General features: G+C 40.9%; 1 protein-coding gene across 1 annotated transcript in view; it reads right to left on the bottom strand.

Annotated features, from left to right (window-relative positions):
- The window catches only part of WNK2 (WNK lysine deficient protein kinase 2), a 527139-nt gene that overhangs the window by 188365 nt on the left and 321329 nt on the right, over window positions 1-17445 (bottom strand). The window contains exon 21 of the mRNA XM_006901945.1: window positions 612-826. Coding sequence (XP_006902007.1) covers window positions 612-826 — 215 coding nt within the window. The remainder of the gene's footprint in view (window positions 1-611; window positions 827-17445) is intronic.

Here is a 17445-nt window from a genome sequence, read left to right on the forward strand (position 1 = left end):
AGGAACACCAAGAGGAACACTCTACACACAACAGCATTGCTCAGGAACTTTGGTTCTGGACTCAAGCTTCAGCCCGGAGTTCTGGAGCTGTGCCAGTTGAGCAGAAGCAGCCACAGGAAAGCTTGCAAGGGACCTGAAATGAAGGGGCTGGGCTCTTGCAGCTTGGAGGCCAGGCCAGTAGACTTACTCACAGGATGTCATCACTCCTCCTCCCACCTGTCTTTACTGCCCACAGTCAAAGCCAGTGTAGATGATTAGGAACAGGCCCTCCTCCACAGCACCCCTCAGTGCACAGCAGGGGCCACTTAAGACCACCTCTCAGCTCTGAAGGAACCTGTCTGAGATTAGACTGCAGCCCAGTGGCCTGTAAATACTCCCAGAGGGTAGGAGCCCACCTCTGAAAAGCCCTTGCATCTGTCCTTTCTACAAGATGATGTGAGGTCCAGGAATGCTCTGCCTAGCAATGTTCTTTCTTAACTCCAAATGAAGGGGATTTAGAGTCTAGAAGATATCACAATGTCATTGAGCGTAACTTCCCAGGCTTACTGGGATCCTTCACCCCACATTCCCATCCAGCCCTGCCCTGAGACCAGCCAGGAGCTCCTGCCGACCTGTGCTGGATGCCACGACCTTGAGCTGTTGTACCAGGGGGTTGAGCAGCTTCCCTGCCTTCAGCTTGCTCTTGCTGGCTTTCCTCCGGCGGCCAGTAGGAGGTGCCGTGTGGAAGAAGCCCACATTAGGGGGCAGTGGCTTGCCCAGGCGGTGGTACAGGGCCTCAATCTCCTGCTTCTGCTGAGTCTGCAGCTCTGAGATCTCCTTCAAATGCCTGGAGAATAAAGGAGGGAGAAAAAGGGAGGCAAGCAACCTTGTCCAGTCATCACAGATATCTATACACCTTCCTATGAAAACAAGCTGCAAGCCAGGAGGAAGGAGTGGAAGTAGGGACCAGCAGCCTATATGTGGGGTTAAATGTATATTAATGTGTCATATGCAAACAGCTTCCAGTACACAGAAAAGCAACAGGAATATGTCCCAGGACACATATGGGTATAGTAAAACCCAGGGAACTCCCAACGTTCAAGTATGCAGAATTGTTGCCACTACAGTTTGTGTTTTAGTGGATATATTCATGTCTAAAATAAGATTTGTAAACATTTATTTGTAAACACAGGTATGTGGCATGGCTATGTAGCTCCCACTCCCCTACGTAGCTTTCCTTTTCAGTTCTTTCAAGCCTATGGTGCTATAAACACTTTTGTGTGGTCTTTTCCCCCAAGGTTTCAGAAAATGACCTTTGGAGGTTTCGCAAGTTGTTGGCTGTCTCTGAGAGTCTGTTAATTTTGCAGGGTGGGCTAGGTTAACAGAGTCCATGGTAATGCAACTCGGAGGCTTACATAAGGCTTCCGAGTGGATGAGCTGAGTGATGCCACTGCCTTTGGATACAGAAGCCATGCGCTGGAAACTCCTAGTCCCTGGCTCAGAGCTGTGCAGGGAAGAAAGGAGCAGAACTGAGAGCTGCACTAGGGAGGAGCTTAACAGACTTAACAAAGCCATCCTGGCTAAAAGAAAACTGTAAGAGCTGCCCAGGTAAGAGGCATTCTTGTTCCCACTGAAAAGGAGCTGTTGCAGAGCACTTCTTGGCTAAAGGGTTTTCTTCTTGGTGAAAGAAACTATCTGTGCTCAGGACATCTCCCTTGAGATGTCGAGGCTCTAAGCTAGGACCACTCAGCCAGATCTTTTCCTGTTAAATTAAAACTGTAACTGTAGGAATGGTATTTCTAGTGATCTATGAGTCATTCCAATGAATTATTACATATAAAGTTGGGGCTGGGTCTTAAATGCATTGTGAAGACATAAGTAAGAAATAAAATTAGTGACATCATAACAGAAACAACTGGAATAAAAAGAACTGTTTAATGGAAACAGCCCAAATGTCCAACCACAACTGAATGGATTGAAAAATTGTGGTACTTTCACCAGTGGAATACTATGCAGCACTCAGGAGCAACAATTTTAAAAAATACTACGTAACTTGAGAGAGGTTGGAGAGAATTATGCTGAGTGAACTGATGCAGTCTCATAAGGACAAATATTGCATAAGACCATTATTGAAAAAAATAGGACAATTAGTAAAACCTATATCGTAACTCAAGGAGGGGAGGGGAAAGCAAAGGGGTGACAGTAGGTAGGGGTGAAACTGCAGGGCTGCACAGTTTGGTGGGTGGAGGGAGGTAGGGAAGCAAATGGGAAGGATCTGGGCAAAAAGACAGGGTAATGATGGGGCAACATCCAATGGCGATTGATTTTATCAATTATAAGGTATGAGAATGATTGTATGAAACACAATTTGAATGACAAGTTGAGTAGGAATGGTGTGGCATTCATCCTCAAAAAGAGCATTTCAAGATCTCTCCTGAAGTATAATGAACGACAGGATACTATCCCTACACATACAAGGAAGGCCTGTTAATACAACATTTTTCAAATATACTGAGTCACTGTATCGAAAGGAATTGGCAGACACAGGAGAATTCATGACAAAACATATGATCAAGAGCCTATGGTGATGAAGGGAGAAGTTCAAGTTGCTTTGAAGGAAATAGCAAAAAATAAGGCACCAGAATTAGATGGTATATCAATTGATATATTTCAGCTAAGAGATGCTGCCCTGGATGTGCTTACCAAGTTGTGCCAAGAAATCTGGAGAACAACCACTTGGCCAACTGACTGGAAGAGGTCTATATTTGTTCCTATCCCAAAGAAAGGTGACCCAACAGAGTGTGGAAACTATAGAACAATCTCACTGATTTCACATCCAAGCAAGATTCTACTGAAGATTATGCAAAAACGACTGAAATGACACATCAGCACAGAACTGCCAGAAGTCCAGGCTGGGTTTAGAAGGGGTCCTGGTACTAGGGATACTGTAGCTGTGTTTCATTGACTATGCAAAGGCGTTTGACTGTGTGGATCATAACAAACTGTGGCTGACTCTGAGAAGAATGGGAATACCAGAACACTTGATCATGCTAATGAGAAACCTATACTTGGACCAAGAGGCAGTCATCAGAACAGAGCAAGGAAATACTGCATGGTTCAAAATTGGGAAGGGGTGCATGCCAGGGGATGTGTCCTGTCTCCATACCTTTTCAACCTATATGCAGAACAGATTATCCGGGAGGCTGGGCTCTATGAGGAGGAATGTGGGGTCAAGATTGGTGGAAGATCTATCAACAATCTGCCATATGCAGATGACACAACCCTGCTTGCTGAAAGTGAGGAGGACCTGAAGCACTTGATGTTGAGGGTCAAGGACTGCAGCCTCCAATATGGATTGAGGCTCAATGTCAAGAAGACAAAGATTCTTACCACTGGGCCAACTGGCAGCATCAGGATGGATGGTGAAGAGATTAAGATTGTTTATAGCTTTAGTTTGCTTGGCTCCACAGTCAACACTCTTGGCACCAGTAGCCAGGAAAGAAATTAAAAGATGTATTGCGATGGGAAAGTCTGCTGTTAGGGACCTCTCCAAAGTACTAAAGAGCAATGGTGTCTCACTGGAGACTAAGGTCAGTCTGATAAGGCCATGGTCTTTGCAATCACTGTTATGCATCAGAGAGTTAGACAATGACTAAGGAGGATAGAAGGAGAATTGATGCCTTTGAGCTGTGGTGCTGGAGAAGAGTATTGAGGGTACCATGGACTGCTAGGAAAACAAACAGATTCATCCTGGAAAGGGTCAAACCCGGCGGCTCCTTGGAGGCAAGGAATCTGAGGCTCCACCTAAAATACTTTGTACATGTTGTAAGGAGGGACTGGTCCTTGGAGAGGGACATCATGCTTGGTAGGGTGGAGGGACAGCGCAGGAGGGGAAAGGCCCTCTATGAGGTGGATTGATTCACTGACTAGGGTAATTGGGGTAATCGAAGACAGTGCGATTGGCACAGGACAGAACAGAGTTTAGGGCTGTTGTACATAGGGTCGCTATGAGTTGCAAGCGACTCGACGGCCCATAACAACAACAACATTCAAATATATGCAACAACAAGGAAAACCAAAGATGACAAAATTTACTATCTCTACCAATTTTGCAGTATGAAATTGATGGAACATGCAATTGAGATGTATTAATAATTGGTGATTGGAATACATAAATTGAAAACAAAGATGAAAGATTGGATCAAATTGTTAGTGTCAGATGGAACAAAGTGAGCATGGAGACAAGGGTCTAAGGAAGATGCAGGAAAACAACTAGGACTGGCAACAAGGGCCACAGCTTTGGGTGTGTGTCCCCTCCCTACTCTGTAGTTCTGCAGTTGGAACTAGGGGCACCACAACCTTGAGGAAGCACAGTAACCACCACAAACTTAAAAACGTCTGTAACCAACATAAAAGAAAGAGTTGCTTCTCACAATCAGTCAGAAAAAGCCACTAATTGGGAAAGCAAAGAAGCTAAGCTTAGGAAGACGACTCCATAAATTCTGGAACTCTGTCCCTAGAGAGGTGTTCCTTCTCACTCGTAGAAAGGGACTTGCAGTGTAACTCCTAGACAGTGTATTTGGCTGTTTTTATTTCTACCTTCGCTCACTATTATACCTTATCCTATTTGCTTTTGTGCGTGTTTGTGGCAACCTTTTCCAGAGAGAATTTGCTAGGATTCATTGCAACTATTTTTTCAAAAAACATAAATATTGACTATATACACGGACTAAACCTGATGGACTCCACAGGAATCAGATTGACTACTTCATTGGGAAGAGACTTTGGAGAAAAACAGCATCATCAGTAAAAATCAGGCCAAGGGCTGAGTGTGGAACACACCATCAACTACTCATATTTTGGTTGAGTACCGTGAAGTTGGAATCAACTCATAGCTGAACCTCCAGTGCATTTTCCAAGGCAGAAAATCACACAGGAGGACACTACTAATTTTTCTCCTGTGGAGCAGCTGGTGGATTTGAACAGTGAACAACTATGTACCTCAACTACTCATGCTGTTGTGTTGTTGTTATGTGCTAACGAGTTGTTTGTGGCTCATAGCGACTGTATAATGGCTCTGAACCCTGCTCAATCCTGAGCCAAGCTTTTTTTTTCTCTGACACACCTATTCCTATTACCCCAGTTGCTGAATCAGTCCATCTCATTGAGGGTCTTCCTCTCTTCCTCTGCTCTCCCAAGCATGTCCCTCTCCAAGGACTTCCCACTCCTTGCAACATGCCCAAAGAAGGTCAGACGAAGCCTTAGAATCTTTGCCTCCAAGGAGTAGCCTGGTTTCTCCCTGTCTAGGACATACCAGTTTGTTTTCCTAGCAGTCATACTCTTCTCCAGCACCACAGCTCAAAGGTATTAATTCAGCTTCTATCATTCCTAGTCATTGTCCAGCTTTCTGACAGCAAGAAATTGCAAAGACTATGGCCTGGTGCGGTTGGCGCAGGATAGAGCAGGGTTTAGGGCTTTTGTGCATAGGGTCGCTATGAGTCGGAAATGACTCGACGGCACATAACAACAACAACAACATGGCCTGGATCAGGTACACCTTAGTCTCCAGACTGATATTGTTGCTCTTCAGTACTCTGGAGAAGTTCCTGACAACAGTCTTTCCCAATGCAATTCATCTTTTGATTTTCTGTGAGTTGGTATCAAATAGTGTTGACTGTGGACCCACACAAACTAAAGCTGTTAACAGTCTCAATCTCTTCATCAGCTATCATGATGCTACCAATTAATTGGCCCAGTGGTGAGAATCTTTGTTTCTTTGATGTTGAGCTTCAATCCTTATTAAAGGCTGCAGTCTTTTGACCTTCTGCAGCAAGTGCTTCAGGTCCTCCTGAGTTTCAGCAAGCAAGGTTGTGTTATCTGCATAAAGCAGGTTGTTGATGAGTCTTACTCCAATCCTGATGCCACATGCCTTCTCATAAAGCCCAGCCTCCTGTATATGTTCTGCATAAAGAATGAAAAGTTATGGAGATAGGACACATTCCTGGTGTATATTCTTACCAATTTTGAACCATGCAATTTTTTCCTTGCTCTGTTCTGAGGACAGCCTCCTGGTCCAAGTATAGGTTTTGCATAAGTACAATCAAATGTTTTGGGATTCCCATTCTTCTTAGAGTTAGCCATAATTTGTTGTGATTCACACAGTCAAGTGACTTTGCATAGCCAGTAAAACAAAGATAGACATGCCTCTGGTATTCTCTGCTTTCAGACAAGATCCATCCAACATTAGCTATAATATTCCTAGTACCACAGCCTCTTCTAAAACCAGCATGCACATCTGGCAGCTCTCTGCTGATGTGCTGTTCCAGTTGTTTGTGGATAATTTTCAGCAGAAACTTGCTTGCATGTGATTTTAATGATATTGTTTGGTAATTTCCACACTTTGTTGGGTCACCTTTCTTTGGAATGGGAACAAATACAGGTTTCTTCCAGTCAGTTGACCAGGTAGCTGTCCTCCAGATGTTTTGACACAATTTGGTGAGCGTATTCAGGGAAATGTCCATTTGTTGTAATATGTCAATTGGTACAACATCAATTCCTAGGATCTTGTTTTTTGCCAATTCTTTCAGAGCAGCTTGAACTTCTTTCTTCATCACCACAGCAGGCTCTTGATTTGGAGCATTTCTTCATTGTGTCTGCCATTCAAATATCTTCCTCTGTGAAAATTCTTTCCATGTCTTTCACCTATTTTGTAATTGCGTTATCAGTCTTTCTTCTTGTGGAGGCCCAGGAGTATTCTCTAAACATTTGTTATAAGACTCTTGTCTGAGATGGTATTACCAAATGTTTGTTCCCAGTTGATAGGTTTTCTTTTAACCATATTGGGGAAAGTTTTTGATGTGCACATGGATTTAATCTTTAGAATGTCCCATTCATCAGTTTTAGATTGTGCACTTCTGGTTGTATTTGGCAGTCTCTTTATACCTTGGACTAGCCTTTTTAAGCTTGATCCCAGTTTGTCTCTTATGAACGTTATGGTTTCATGAAATTCTTCTGATAGCCAATTCCTTTTGGTACAGTGACTCTTTATACTCCTTCCATCTTCTTTTAATGCTTCCTGGATCATTTAATATTCTACCCAAATAATCTTTCTCTCCTTCTCTCCAACCCCTCATTTTTCTTTGTACCACTGAATCAGATCCGACTGGCACAGGAGGAGATTGCCCCTCCTTCTCCAGTGGATTATCTGGTGGATTCAAACAGCGCCTTTGGGACTGCAATGCAGCTTCTTGCCAGTAGGCCACCAGACCGCCCTTCAAAGCATCTTTAAGTACTCTAGGCGTGAATTTGTTCTTCAGTTCCTTCAGCTGAAGAAATGCTGAGTTTGGCCCTTTTGATTTCCTGACTCCAGCTCTTTAAACGTTTCATTATAATACTTTACCTTGTCTTCTCGCACTGCCCCTTTGAAATCTTCAGTTCAACTCCTTAATTTATTTTTTAAAAAAATATTTTTATTGGCTTTCACGTAATAATTGCATTATGTTTTATTCATACACATTGTGCTTTATACAATCTTTCATTTACATTGTTTTATACAATCATTCACATACATTCTATTTTACATTTTTAAAAAACTGTTTGCTTACAAAGTTAATATACATTGTTTTTCACACTATTCTTCTTTCACATTGTTTCATACAATCATTCTCATACCTTATAATTTATAAAATCAATCATCATTGGACCTTGCCTGTCATTACCCTGTCTTTTTGCTCAGATCCTTCCCATTTGCTGTCCTGGCTCCCTCCACTCACCAAACTGTGTAGCCCTGTGGTTTCACCCTTACCTATCCTCACCTCTTTGCTCCTCTTTCCCCTCTTCTTGAGTTCCTGTATATGTTTTACTAGTTGTCCTTCTATTTTTGTTTTGTTTTTTAAAATTAATTAATTTTAATGAACGTTTACAGAGACTTTGGATTTCCATCATTCATTGTTGCACTTTCCCCTCTGCCCAACCTCCCCCCAGTTTGCTCTTCTCTTTGAAAAGTAAAAGAAAAATTCTTTCATTGGTATACAATCCACTATGTAGCCTTTGTTCTGGACTCCTGTCATGACAATAATACCTAATCATATATCCCTTTTAAACAGTTCTCTCTCTCATCTGTTTCAATGCTGTTGTTGTTATGTGCCGTTGAGTCGTTTGTGACTCATAGCGACCCTATGCACAACAGCCCTAAACCCTGCTCTATATTGCGCCAACCGCACTGCCTCTGACACACCCATCCCGATTACCCCAGTCACCGAATCAATCTATCTCATAGAGGGTCTTCCCCTCCTGTGCTGTCCCTCCACCCTCCCAAGCATGATGTCCCTCTCCGAGGACCTGTCCCTCCTGGCAACAATGCAGTATACATAATTTATCCTATCTGTCTCAGTCTCCCTCCAACCCTGATGTCATCCTGTTTTACAACAGTGGTACTATGCAGTATTTGTCCTGTTGTGACTGAGATCTTTCACTCGCCATAATGTCCTCCAGGGTCATTCATTTTGTATAATATTTCATGAGTTCCTTGTTTTTCTTTCTTTAAAATTTTATTTTATTATTTTTGTGTGTGTACCATCAAAGCAGATCTTACTGGTAAAGGAGGAGATTGTCCCTCGTTCTCCAGGAGAGCATCTGGTGGATTTGAACCATGTGCCTCTGGGATTGCAGTGCAGCTTCTTGCCACTAGGCCACCAGAGCTCCCTGAGCTCCTTGTTTTTCAATGCAGTGTAGTATTCCATTGTGTGAATATACCACAGCTTCTCTATCAATTCGTTTGTTGATGGGAACTTAGGTTGTTTCCCACTCTCTGCTATTGTGATCAAAGCTGTGATAAACATGGGTGTGCATATATCCGCTTGGGTGGCAGTTATTGTTTCTCTGGGGTATATTCCCAGTAGTAGAACTGCTGAGTCAAATGGCATTTCTATTTGCATTTTTTCTGAGAAAGCGCCATATTGCCTTCCAGAGTGGCTGCACCATATATTTGGTAATGACATGTCAGATAAGGGACTTATATTTAGAATTTATAAAATACTTGAGCACCACAGCAAGATAAAGGTAAACAACCCAATTGAAAAATGGGTACAGGATCGGAACAGACACTTCACCAAAGAAACATTCAGATGGCAAACAAACACATGAAGAAATGCTCAAAATCTCTAGCAATGAAAACAACTATGAGATATCATCTCACCCCAGTAAGAATAGTAAAATTTAAAGAGCAGCAAACAACAAATGCTCGTGAGGTTGTGGAGAAACTGGAATCCTTTGCTGGTGGGAATGGTCTCCTTCTATTTTTACAATAATGGACTTATGCAGTATTTGTCCTTATAAGACTGCATTGGTTCACTTAGCATAATGCTCTCTCTAGCCTCTCCCAAGTTATATAGCATTTTTCATAACTGTTGCTCTTGAGTGCTGCATAGTATTCTGTTGTGTGAATGTAAAACAATTTCCCAGTCTATTTGGTTGTGGTTGGATATTTGGATTGTTTCGACATTCTTACAATGGTGAATAATGCTGCTGTGAACACTGGTGTACAAATCTCCGTCTGTGTCTCAATTCTGATTTCCTTGGGGTATATTCCTAGTAGTGGATTAGCTGAGTCATATGTGGTTTATATGCACAACTTTTTGGGGAAATGCCAAACTGTTTACAGAAAAGACTTTGAAACTTGCAATGGAACAAAACGCAGCCAAACAAAGGGAAGGAATATGGAAGTATGAGAGCGGAACATTTCAAAAGACAGCTCAAGAAGACAAAGTATTATATGAAATGTGCAAGGAGCTGGAATTATAAAATCATAAGGGAAGAACTCATTTAGCATTTCTCAAACTGAAAGAATGGAAGAACAAATTCAAGCCTTGAGGTGCAATACTGAAAGATGCTATGGACAAAATCTCGAGGGATGTAGTAAGCCTCAAAAAAAGATTAGAAAGAACGCACACAGTCAACTGTACCAAAAAGAACTGGTCGACACTGTAACATTTCAGAAGTAGCATATAATCAAGAATCAACAGTACTAAAGGAAGAAATTCAAGATGCACCAAAGGTACTGGTAAAAAAGAAAGTTACAGGAATTGATTGAGTATCAATTGAGGTGTTTCAGGAAACAGGACAGCTATATGTCCAACCACATTTGCTACCACCCAGTAAGACAAATACTGCATAAGATAATTGTTATAAAAATCCAATGGACTAGGAAAGAGAACAATAAAAGAATGGCTGGAATAGGCAAAGGGAAGGACTTTTTGAAAGCAATGGGTGATTAGAAATTGTATGTATAACAACAATATGGAGCAAGAAGTGCATGACAAAGTGAATTGGGAAAGGGAAATGTGTATTGATAAATCAATAAAAACTCAACCTTTGTGTAAACTTTGACTAAAATTACAATACAAAGAAAAAAAGCTTATCCAACAGAAACAGAATGTGGAAATTATAGAACAATAAAATTAATATCACATGCAAGTAAAATCTTGCATTTAAAAACAGCTGCAACAGTACACTGACAGAAAAATGCTGGAGATTTAGGCTGGATTCAGAAAGGGTCATGGTACAATATCCTTGTTACTGTTAGATTTATGGTTCTTGTTCTATGTAATATCATTGCTGATGTCACATAGATCTTGACTGAGAGATACCAGAAAGGTGTTTACTTGTGTTTTATTTGCTACGAAATGCATTTGACAGTATGGATCATAACAAATTATAGATAACATAATTAGAATCCCAGGCCAGAACACTTAACTGAGATTATGTGAAATCTACACATAGACCAAGAATAAGTTTCCCAAACAGAATAAGAGAACATTGCATAGTTTAAAATCAGAAAAGATGTGCATCAGAGTTATAGCTTCTCTCCACACCTATTCAGTTTGTATGCTGACAAAATAATTTAAGAATCTGGACTATATGGAGAAAAATGTGGTTTCTGAAGTAGAGGAAGAATCATCAACAAGTCGTGTTTGTTATTCAGATTACATAATCTTGCTTGAAGAAAGGAAGAAGACTTGAAGAAGTAGCTACAGAAGAGCAAAGACTACAGTCTTCATCATGGATTATATCTCAACCTCAAGAAAACAAAGTCTGTTACCACTGGAACAATAGGTAACATGATGGAGAAAAGACTGAAGTTGTCAATAATTTAATTTTAATTGAATTCACAATCAACATCCATTATTAGATATATTTTATAGGGAAAATCTGCTCTAAAGTGCTAAAGAGCAAGGATCAATTTAAAGAGTAAGGTGCCCCTGATCCAAGCCATGATATTTTCTATTGCTTTCTAAGCATTTGAAAGTTGAATATTGAATATAGACAACAAGAGAAGATCTATCTTTGGACTATGGTGTTGGCTAGGAGTATAGTATATATACCATGGACTAGAAAAAGAACAAATGTGTCTTGAAGGAAGTGCCACCAGGGTGCTCTTTAGAGGCAAGGATGGTCAAAACTTCATCTCACTTACTTTTGGGCATGTTATTAGGAGGAACTAGTCCTTTTAGCAGACTCCCCCAATGCAATTCATCTTTCTTTAATTTAAAAGAAAATTTTTATTTTATACTGGTTTATTTACAAAGTTCATATACGTTGTTTTTCACACCAGAAATTTCCCCTTTCCTTTACCCGCCTCTTCCTCCACCCATCATATTGTGCCACTGTATGATTAACCCCCCCAGCCCATTCTCACCCTTCTTCTCCCCCCGCTTGGAACCTCATACACTTTCTACAGTAATAGTCTTACACTGTATTTGTCCTTATGTAACTGAGTTAGTTCACTTAACAGAATGCTCTCCAGTCCCTCCCAACTTAGGTTGGATTACAAAATCATTGCTCCTGCAATACAGTATTTCATTGTGTGAATGTACCATACTTTCTCAATCCATTCAATTGTGTTTGGACATTTGGGCTGTTTTCATGTTCGTACCAAGGTTAATAACGCTGCTATGAACACTGGTGCACAAGTCTATGTTTGTGTCTCAGTTCTCATTTTATCAGGGTGTATTCCAAATGGTGGAAGCTGGGTCATATGGAATTTCTATGTTCAGCTTTTTGAGGAAACACCAAACTTCCTTCCAGAGTGGTTGTACCATTTTACAATCTCATCAACAATGTAAAAGAGTTCTTAGATTGAGGTTGTTAGCAGTTACAGCTTTCTCAGATCCACAATCAATACTCTTAACACCAGCAGCCAGGAAATCAAAGATTAAATGCATTGGGAAAATCTGCTGTTATGGACCTCAACAGAGTGCTGAAGAGCAACAATGTCAGTCTAGATACAAATGTGCATCTAATCCAGGCCATGGTCTTATCAATTACTTGTTATGCTTCAGAGAACTGGACAATGACTAGGGACAACAGAACAGATGCCTTCAAGTTGTGGTGCTGGAGAAGAGTCTTGAACAAATCATGGACTGCCAAGAAAACAAACAGATCTGTCTTGGAGAGGGCAAAACCAAGTCTCTCCTTGGAGGCTACTATTTTGAAGCTCTGCCTTACTTAATTTGGTTACATAGCAAGGAGAGATTGGAGAAGGACATCATACTTGGAAGGGTGGACTGACAGTGCAGGAGAGGAAGATCCCAGATGAGATAGATTGATACAGGGAGAATGGGGGTTGATGTGTCAGAATTAGTGAGACTGGCTCAGAACGGGAAAGGGTCCATAGCTGCTGTACATAGGGTCACTATGCCTTGCAGGCAATTCAACCAATAACATCCTATGACAGGTTTGGAAGCAGAGATTGGAATGTTCATACATTGCTGGTGGGAATGTAAAACTGTTATAACCAGTATTGAAGGCAGTTTGATGCTTCCTCCAAAAGGTAAAAATAGAAATACCATTTGATCTAGCTATCTCACTACTGGAAATATACCATAAAGAAATCAGAGCTGTAACACAAAGAGATGTATGGACACTCATTTTTATTGCAGTGTTATTTACAATGGTAAAGATACAGAAGCAGTCCAAATGCTCACCAACAAATGAATGGATATAGGAATTGTATTCACACAACAGAATATTAGAAAACACTGAAAAACAATGAACTTAGAAAACATTACACAACATGGATAAGTCTGGAAGACATGCTGAGTGAAGTATCTTAGTCACAAAAGCACAAATACTGCATAAGATTGATAGCAATTGGGGGCAGGGAGAAGAGTAGGAAAAGAATTGATAGGTAAGGAGCACTGTGTCAGAACAGGTGAAAGAAAGTCAATCTGAAAGGAATGGACATTATGTGTATGACAATTAACAATCTGGAGCATGGCATAAATTATAAAGTGAATTAGGGGAGGGAGGAAAACATGTATCAATTAATGAATGTAAAATCAATCTCTTTGTAAACTTTCATTACAATCACAACAACAACACAACAAAAGGTATGATAAGGAGGTGAACCCCCCAACAAAACAAAAACAATACAAAACACTATTGCAAGATGAAAAAGAGACCTACACAAATGTAAGACCAAATTGTTTTCATGTGTATGTAAAAAGACATAATATTGTATAAAAAGTTAAAACTGCCCAAAGTGATCAGCTGACAAAATGCAATTGCATTTCTGATTCATTACTTTTTAAGAGATGGAAAAATCACTAACTTCATTTGGAAGGGAAAGAGCCACTTTTGAAAAGAGCCAAGTAGGAGGTCTGGAACGTCCCAATTTTAAGACTTATAGCTACAATAGTCAGAATAGCTCCATACTAGTACAATGGAAGACACATACCAATAAAACAAAATTAAGAATACAGCAATAATTCTATCCATGTATGGGCAACTAATCTTTGACAAAAGTCTGCAAATGGGGAAGACAGTCCCTTAAACAAATAGTGTTGGTAAAACTGAATATTCATTTGATAAAAAAAATCACACAAAATCCTTATATACGAAAACTAATTCAAAATTGGTGAAGATCTAAATGTAAAACCCAAAACTAAAGAAAAAATCAGAGCAGGCTTGTTGTTATGTGCTGTAACTCATAGTGACCCTATGTACAACAGCTCTGAACCCTACCATATCCTGAGCCAGTCTCACTGACTCTGACACACTTACCCTCATTACTCCAGTTACTGTGTCAATTTATTTCATTTGGGGTCTTCCTCTCCTGTGTTCTCCCTCCACCTTTTCAAGCATGATATTCTTCCTCTTCAAGGACTAGTCCTTCCTGGAAGCATGGCCAAAGTATGTGAGATGGAGCTTCAAAATCCTTGCTTCCAAGGAGAAACTTGGTTTCACACTCTCGAGAACAGATCTGTTTGTTGTCTTGGTGGTCAATGGTATGTTCAATACTCTTCTCCAGCAACACAGCTCAAAGGCATCAATTCTTCTTCTGTCATAATTAGTCACTGTCCAGCTCCCTGATACATAGCAAGTAACTGCGAAGACCATGGCCTTGATCAGTTACACCTTAGTCCCTAGACTGACATCATTATTCTTCTGCACTTAGGAGAGTTCCCTGGCAGAAGACTTTCCCAGTGCAATTCACCTTCTAATTTCCTGACTGTTGGTGCCAAGAGTGTTGATTGTGGAGTGGAGCAGGCTGAAATTGTTAACAACCTCAATCTCTTCTCCATTTATCATGATGCTGCCAATGGGCCCAATGGTGAGAATTTTTGTCTTTATGATGCTGAGCTTCAGTTGATACTGAAGACTGTAGACATAGACTATCAATTATTATGTGCACACCCATGTGGACCTAATATATAACAGACTATCAGTTATAACTAAATAACCAAGACAAACAGCAGAAGAGAAAGTGTATGAATGAGACTTTCTGAAACTCTTATGTGGATCAAAAGATTTCTCTGAAAGAGTGAAAAAAGACCCTACATACTGAGGTAAATATTTAGAAACAATATATTAGACAAAGGGCTGATATAAAATTTATAGAAAACTTCAACATCTAAACCACAGAGTCAAATAATCCAATTTAAAAAATTGAGCAAGGGGTTGGAAGATGGTGGAGGTGGAGAGCACAGTGTGAAGAGCCAGAGGGATAGCAAGCTGTGTAAAGAGGGGATACCAGAGAGTACTTTACGCTCCACAGAGACTGACCATCACAGCGTGACGTGAACAGTAGGATTTTGAATCAGAACTTTTGCTAACATATTATTATAGAAGCTTTAAAAACCGGAGCCCTGCATGCCTGCCCCGCTGCAGTCCCATTGCGGACCCAGAAAAAGCTGGAACCCACTAGCGGAGTTGAGCTGCATTGAGAATCACCTGAAAGGAAAAAGGTTAGTGGGGAAATCGGCTGAATTCTCTTAAGCCCACTAAAACCTGGAGGGTCTGAGGTGCGGTGTGGACAATAGGAATTGAATCATAACTTTTGTTGAAATTTTAGTATTGGAACTGTGGGAACAAAGCCCCGGTGACTCAGCAAAAACCGGAAGCCAATAGATGAGCTTCAAAGAGACCCATTTGAAAGGAGAAAACTTAGTGGGGAAATTGGCTTAATTTGCTTAAGCTCCACTAAGACCCAGTGGATCTGTTGCATGACGTGGACAGTAGAAATTTGAATCAGAACTTCTGCTGGAGTAGACTCGGAACAAACTAATACCCTCAGTTGCAATCTGGACCACATTTCGGTCTGCACTGTGGATCAGCAAAAGCCAGAATCTGCAAGCTGAGCTTCTGAGGGACCCATCTCAAAGGGATAACCTTGGTGGGGAAAGTGGCTGAATTCTCTAAAGCCCCACTAAGGCCCAGTGAGTTTGTTGCATGATGGAGACAGTAGGAATTTGAATAAGAACTTTTGATGGATTAGAGTCAGAACTGTACGAAAACAGCCTGGGTTGCACTCTGGTCCACATTTCAGTGTGCACTCTGGATCGGCAAAAGCCAGAAGCTGCTGGACTCATTTGAAAGGGGAAAGGTTAGTGGGGAAATTAGCTGAATCCTCTGAAGCCCCACTAAGACCCAGTGGGTCTGTTGTTTAATGTGGACAATAGGAATTCTAAAAAGAACTTTTATTGATACAAATAGTTTTAGGAACCACAGGATCTTAAACCTGTACTGCTTTACAGAAATTTCACTGGTCCTCCTAGGCAGGGGCCACTGGACGAGGGCACTGGGTAGTGCCACTGGGTAGGGGCCACTGCGTGAGAACTGCTGACTGGGAGACAGACAGCGGGAACTCAGTCAGGGTCCTCAATCATGAGCACACCTGGGCAGCTAAGGTCTGAGTGAGGTCCCTCAACTGGTTGACCCACCCTGGTGACTACTGCACCTCCCTGCCTGCCCCACCCCATTTGGCTCTACTTCTGTGACTACACGACCAGTCAGTCAATCAACCTGCCTTTAATCCAGAGCACCTGGATCTGACATACCTACAACAGACTGCTCTCATAAGCTCTGAAGTGACCTTTTCCTTGAGTCAGAAATTCAGAGAAATTGTCTTCAGATCAAGTTTAAATCAATATCTCGAAGAAAACAAGCTACTACACACACTACACAAATGCAAAACAAGTTGTTACCACCAAAGGGTGATGCAGTAGCAACAGATTTCCTAAAACCAGAAAATCTGATGAACTTTCTGACACAGAATTTAAAAGAGCAATGATTCAATATTTTCAATGGATGAAAGGCAAGCTCGAAGAACTACAGGATGCTACAAGCAAAAACCAGGAGGAGCTAAAAAAAATCCAGAACAATGCAGATAAAACAAATGAAGTGCTAGAGGCACTGGAAAAACAAGAAACCATGATCCAAAATATGAGGTCCAATGTTTCAGATGCTGTCAACATGATGAAGGGAGAGATAAACAGAATTGAAGAGATAGAACACAGAACCAGTGAAATAGAAGATAGAAATGTCACCACTGATCTGCTAGAGCAAAAAGCAGAATCAAAAAGGAAGGAAAAAGAAGAAAATCTAAGAATAATGTAGGACACCATCAAGAGAAATAACATGCACATCATTAGAATCCCAGAACAGGCAGAAGCAAGTAAAGACACGGAAAAACTTGTGGAAGAATTATTAGAGGAAAGCTTCCCAGGCATAATGAAGAATGAGAGAATATATATTCAAGAAGCTGAGTGAACACCATATAGAATAGACCCCAAAAGAAAAACACCAAGGCATATCATAGTTAAATTTGCCAGAAACAAAGATAAGGAGAGAATCCTGAAAGCAGCAAGAGCGAAACAAAGAGTAACCTACAAAGGAGAACGGATAAGGTTAAGTGCCGATTTTTCAGCAAAAAACCATGCGTGCAAGAAGAGAATGGAAAGACATATATCAAACACTCAAAGAACGCAACTGTCAACCAAGAATACTGTACCCAGCAAAATGATCCATAAAATATAAAGGAAAGATCAAGATATTCCCAGAAAAACAGAAGCTAAGAGAGTTTGTAAAAACAAGACCAGCACTGCAGGAAACACTGAGAGATCTCCTTCTTACAGAGTTACCACAGACAGCAGCATGGACCAAAGTAACTAGCAACAACACCAAAAA

The sequence above is a fragment of the Elephantulus edwardii genome, unplaced genomic scaffold, assembly GCF_000299155.1.
Source record: "Elephantulus edwardii isolate Elephantulus edwardi_28Jun2011 unplaced genomic scaffold, EleEdw1.0 scaffold00352, whole genome shotgun sequence".
NCBI classification, from domain to species: domain Eukaryota; kingdom Metazoa; phylum Chordata; class Mammalia; order Macroscelidea; family Macroscelididae; genus Elephantulus; species Elephantulus edwardii.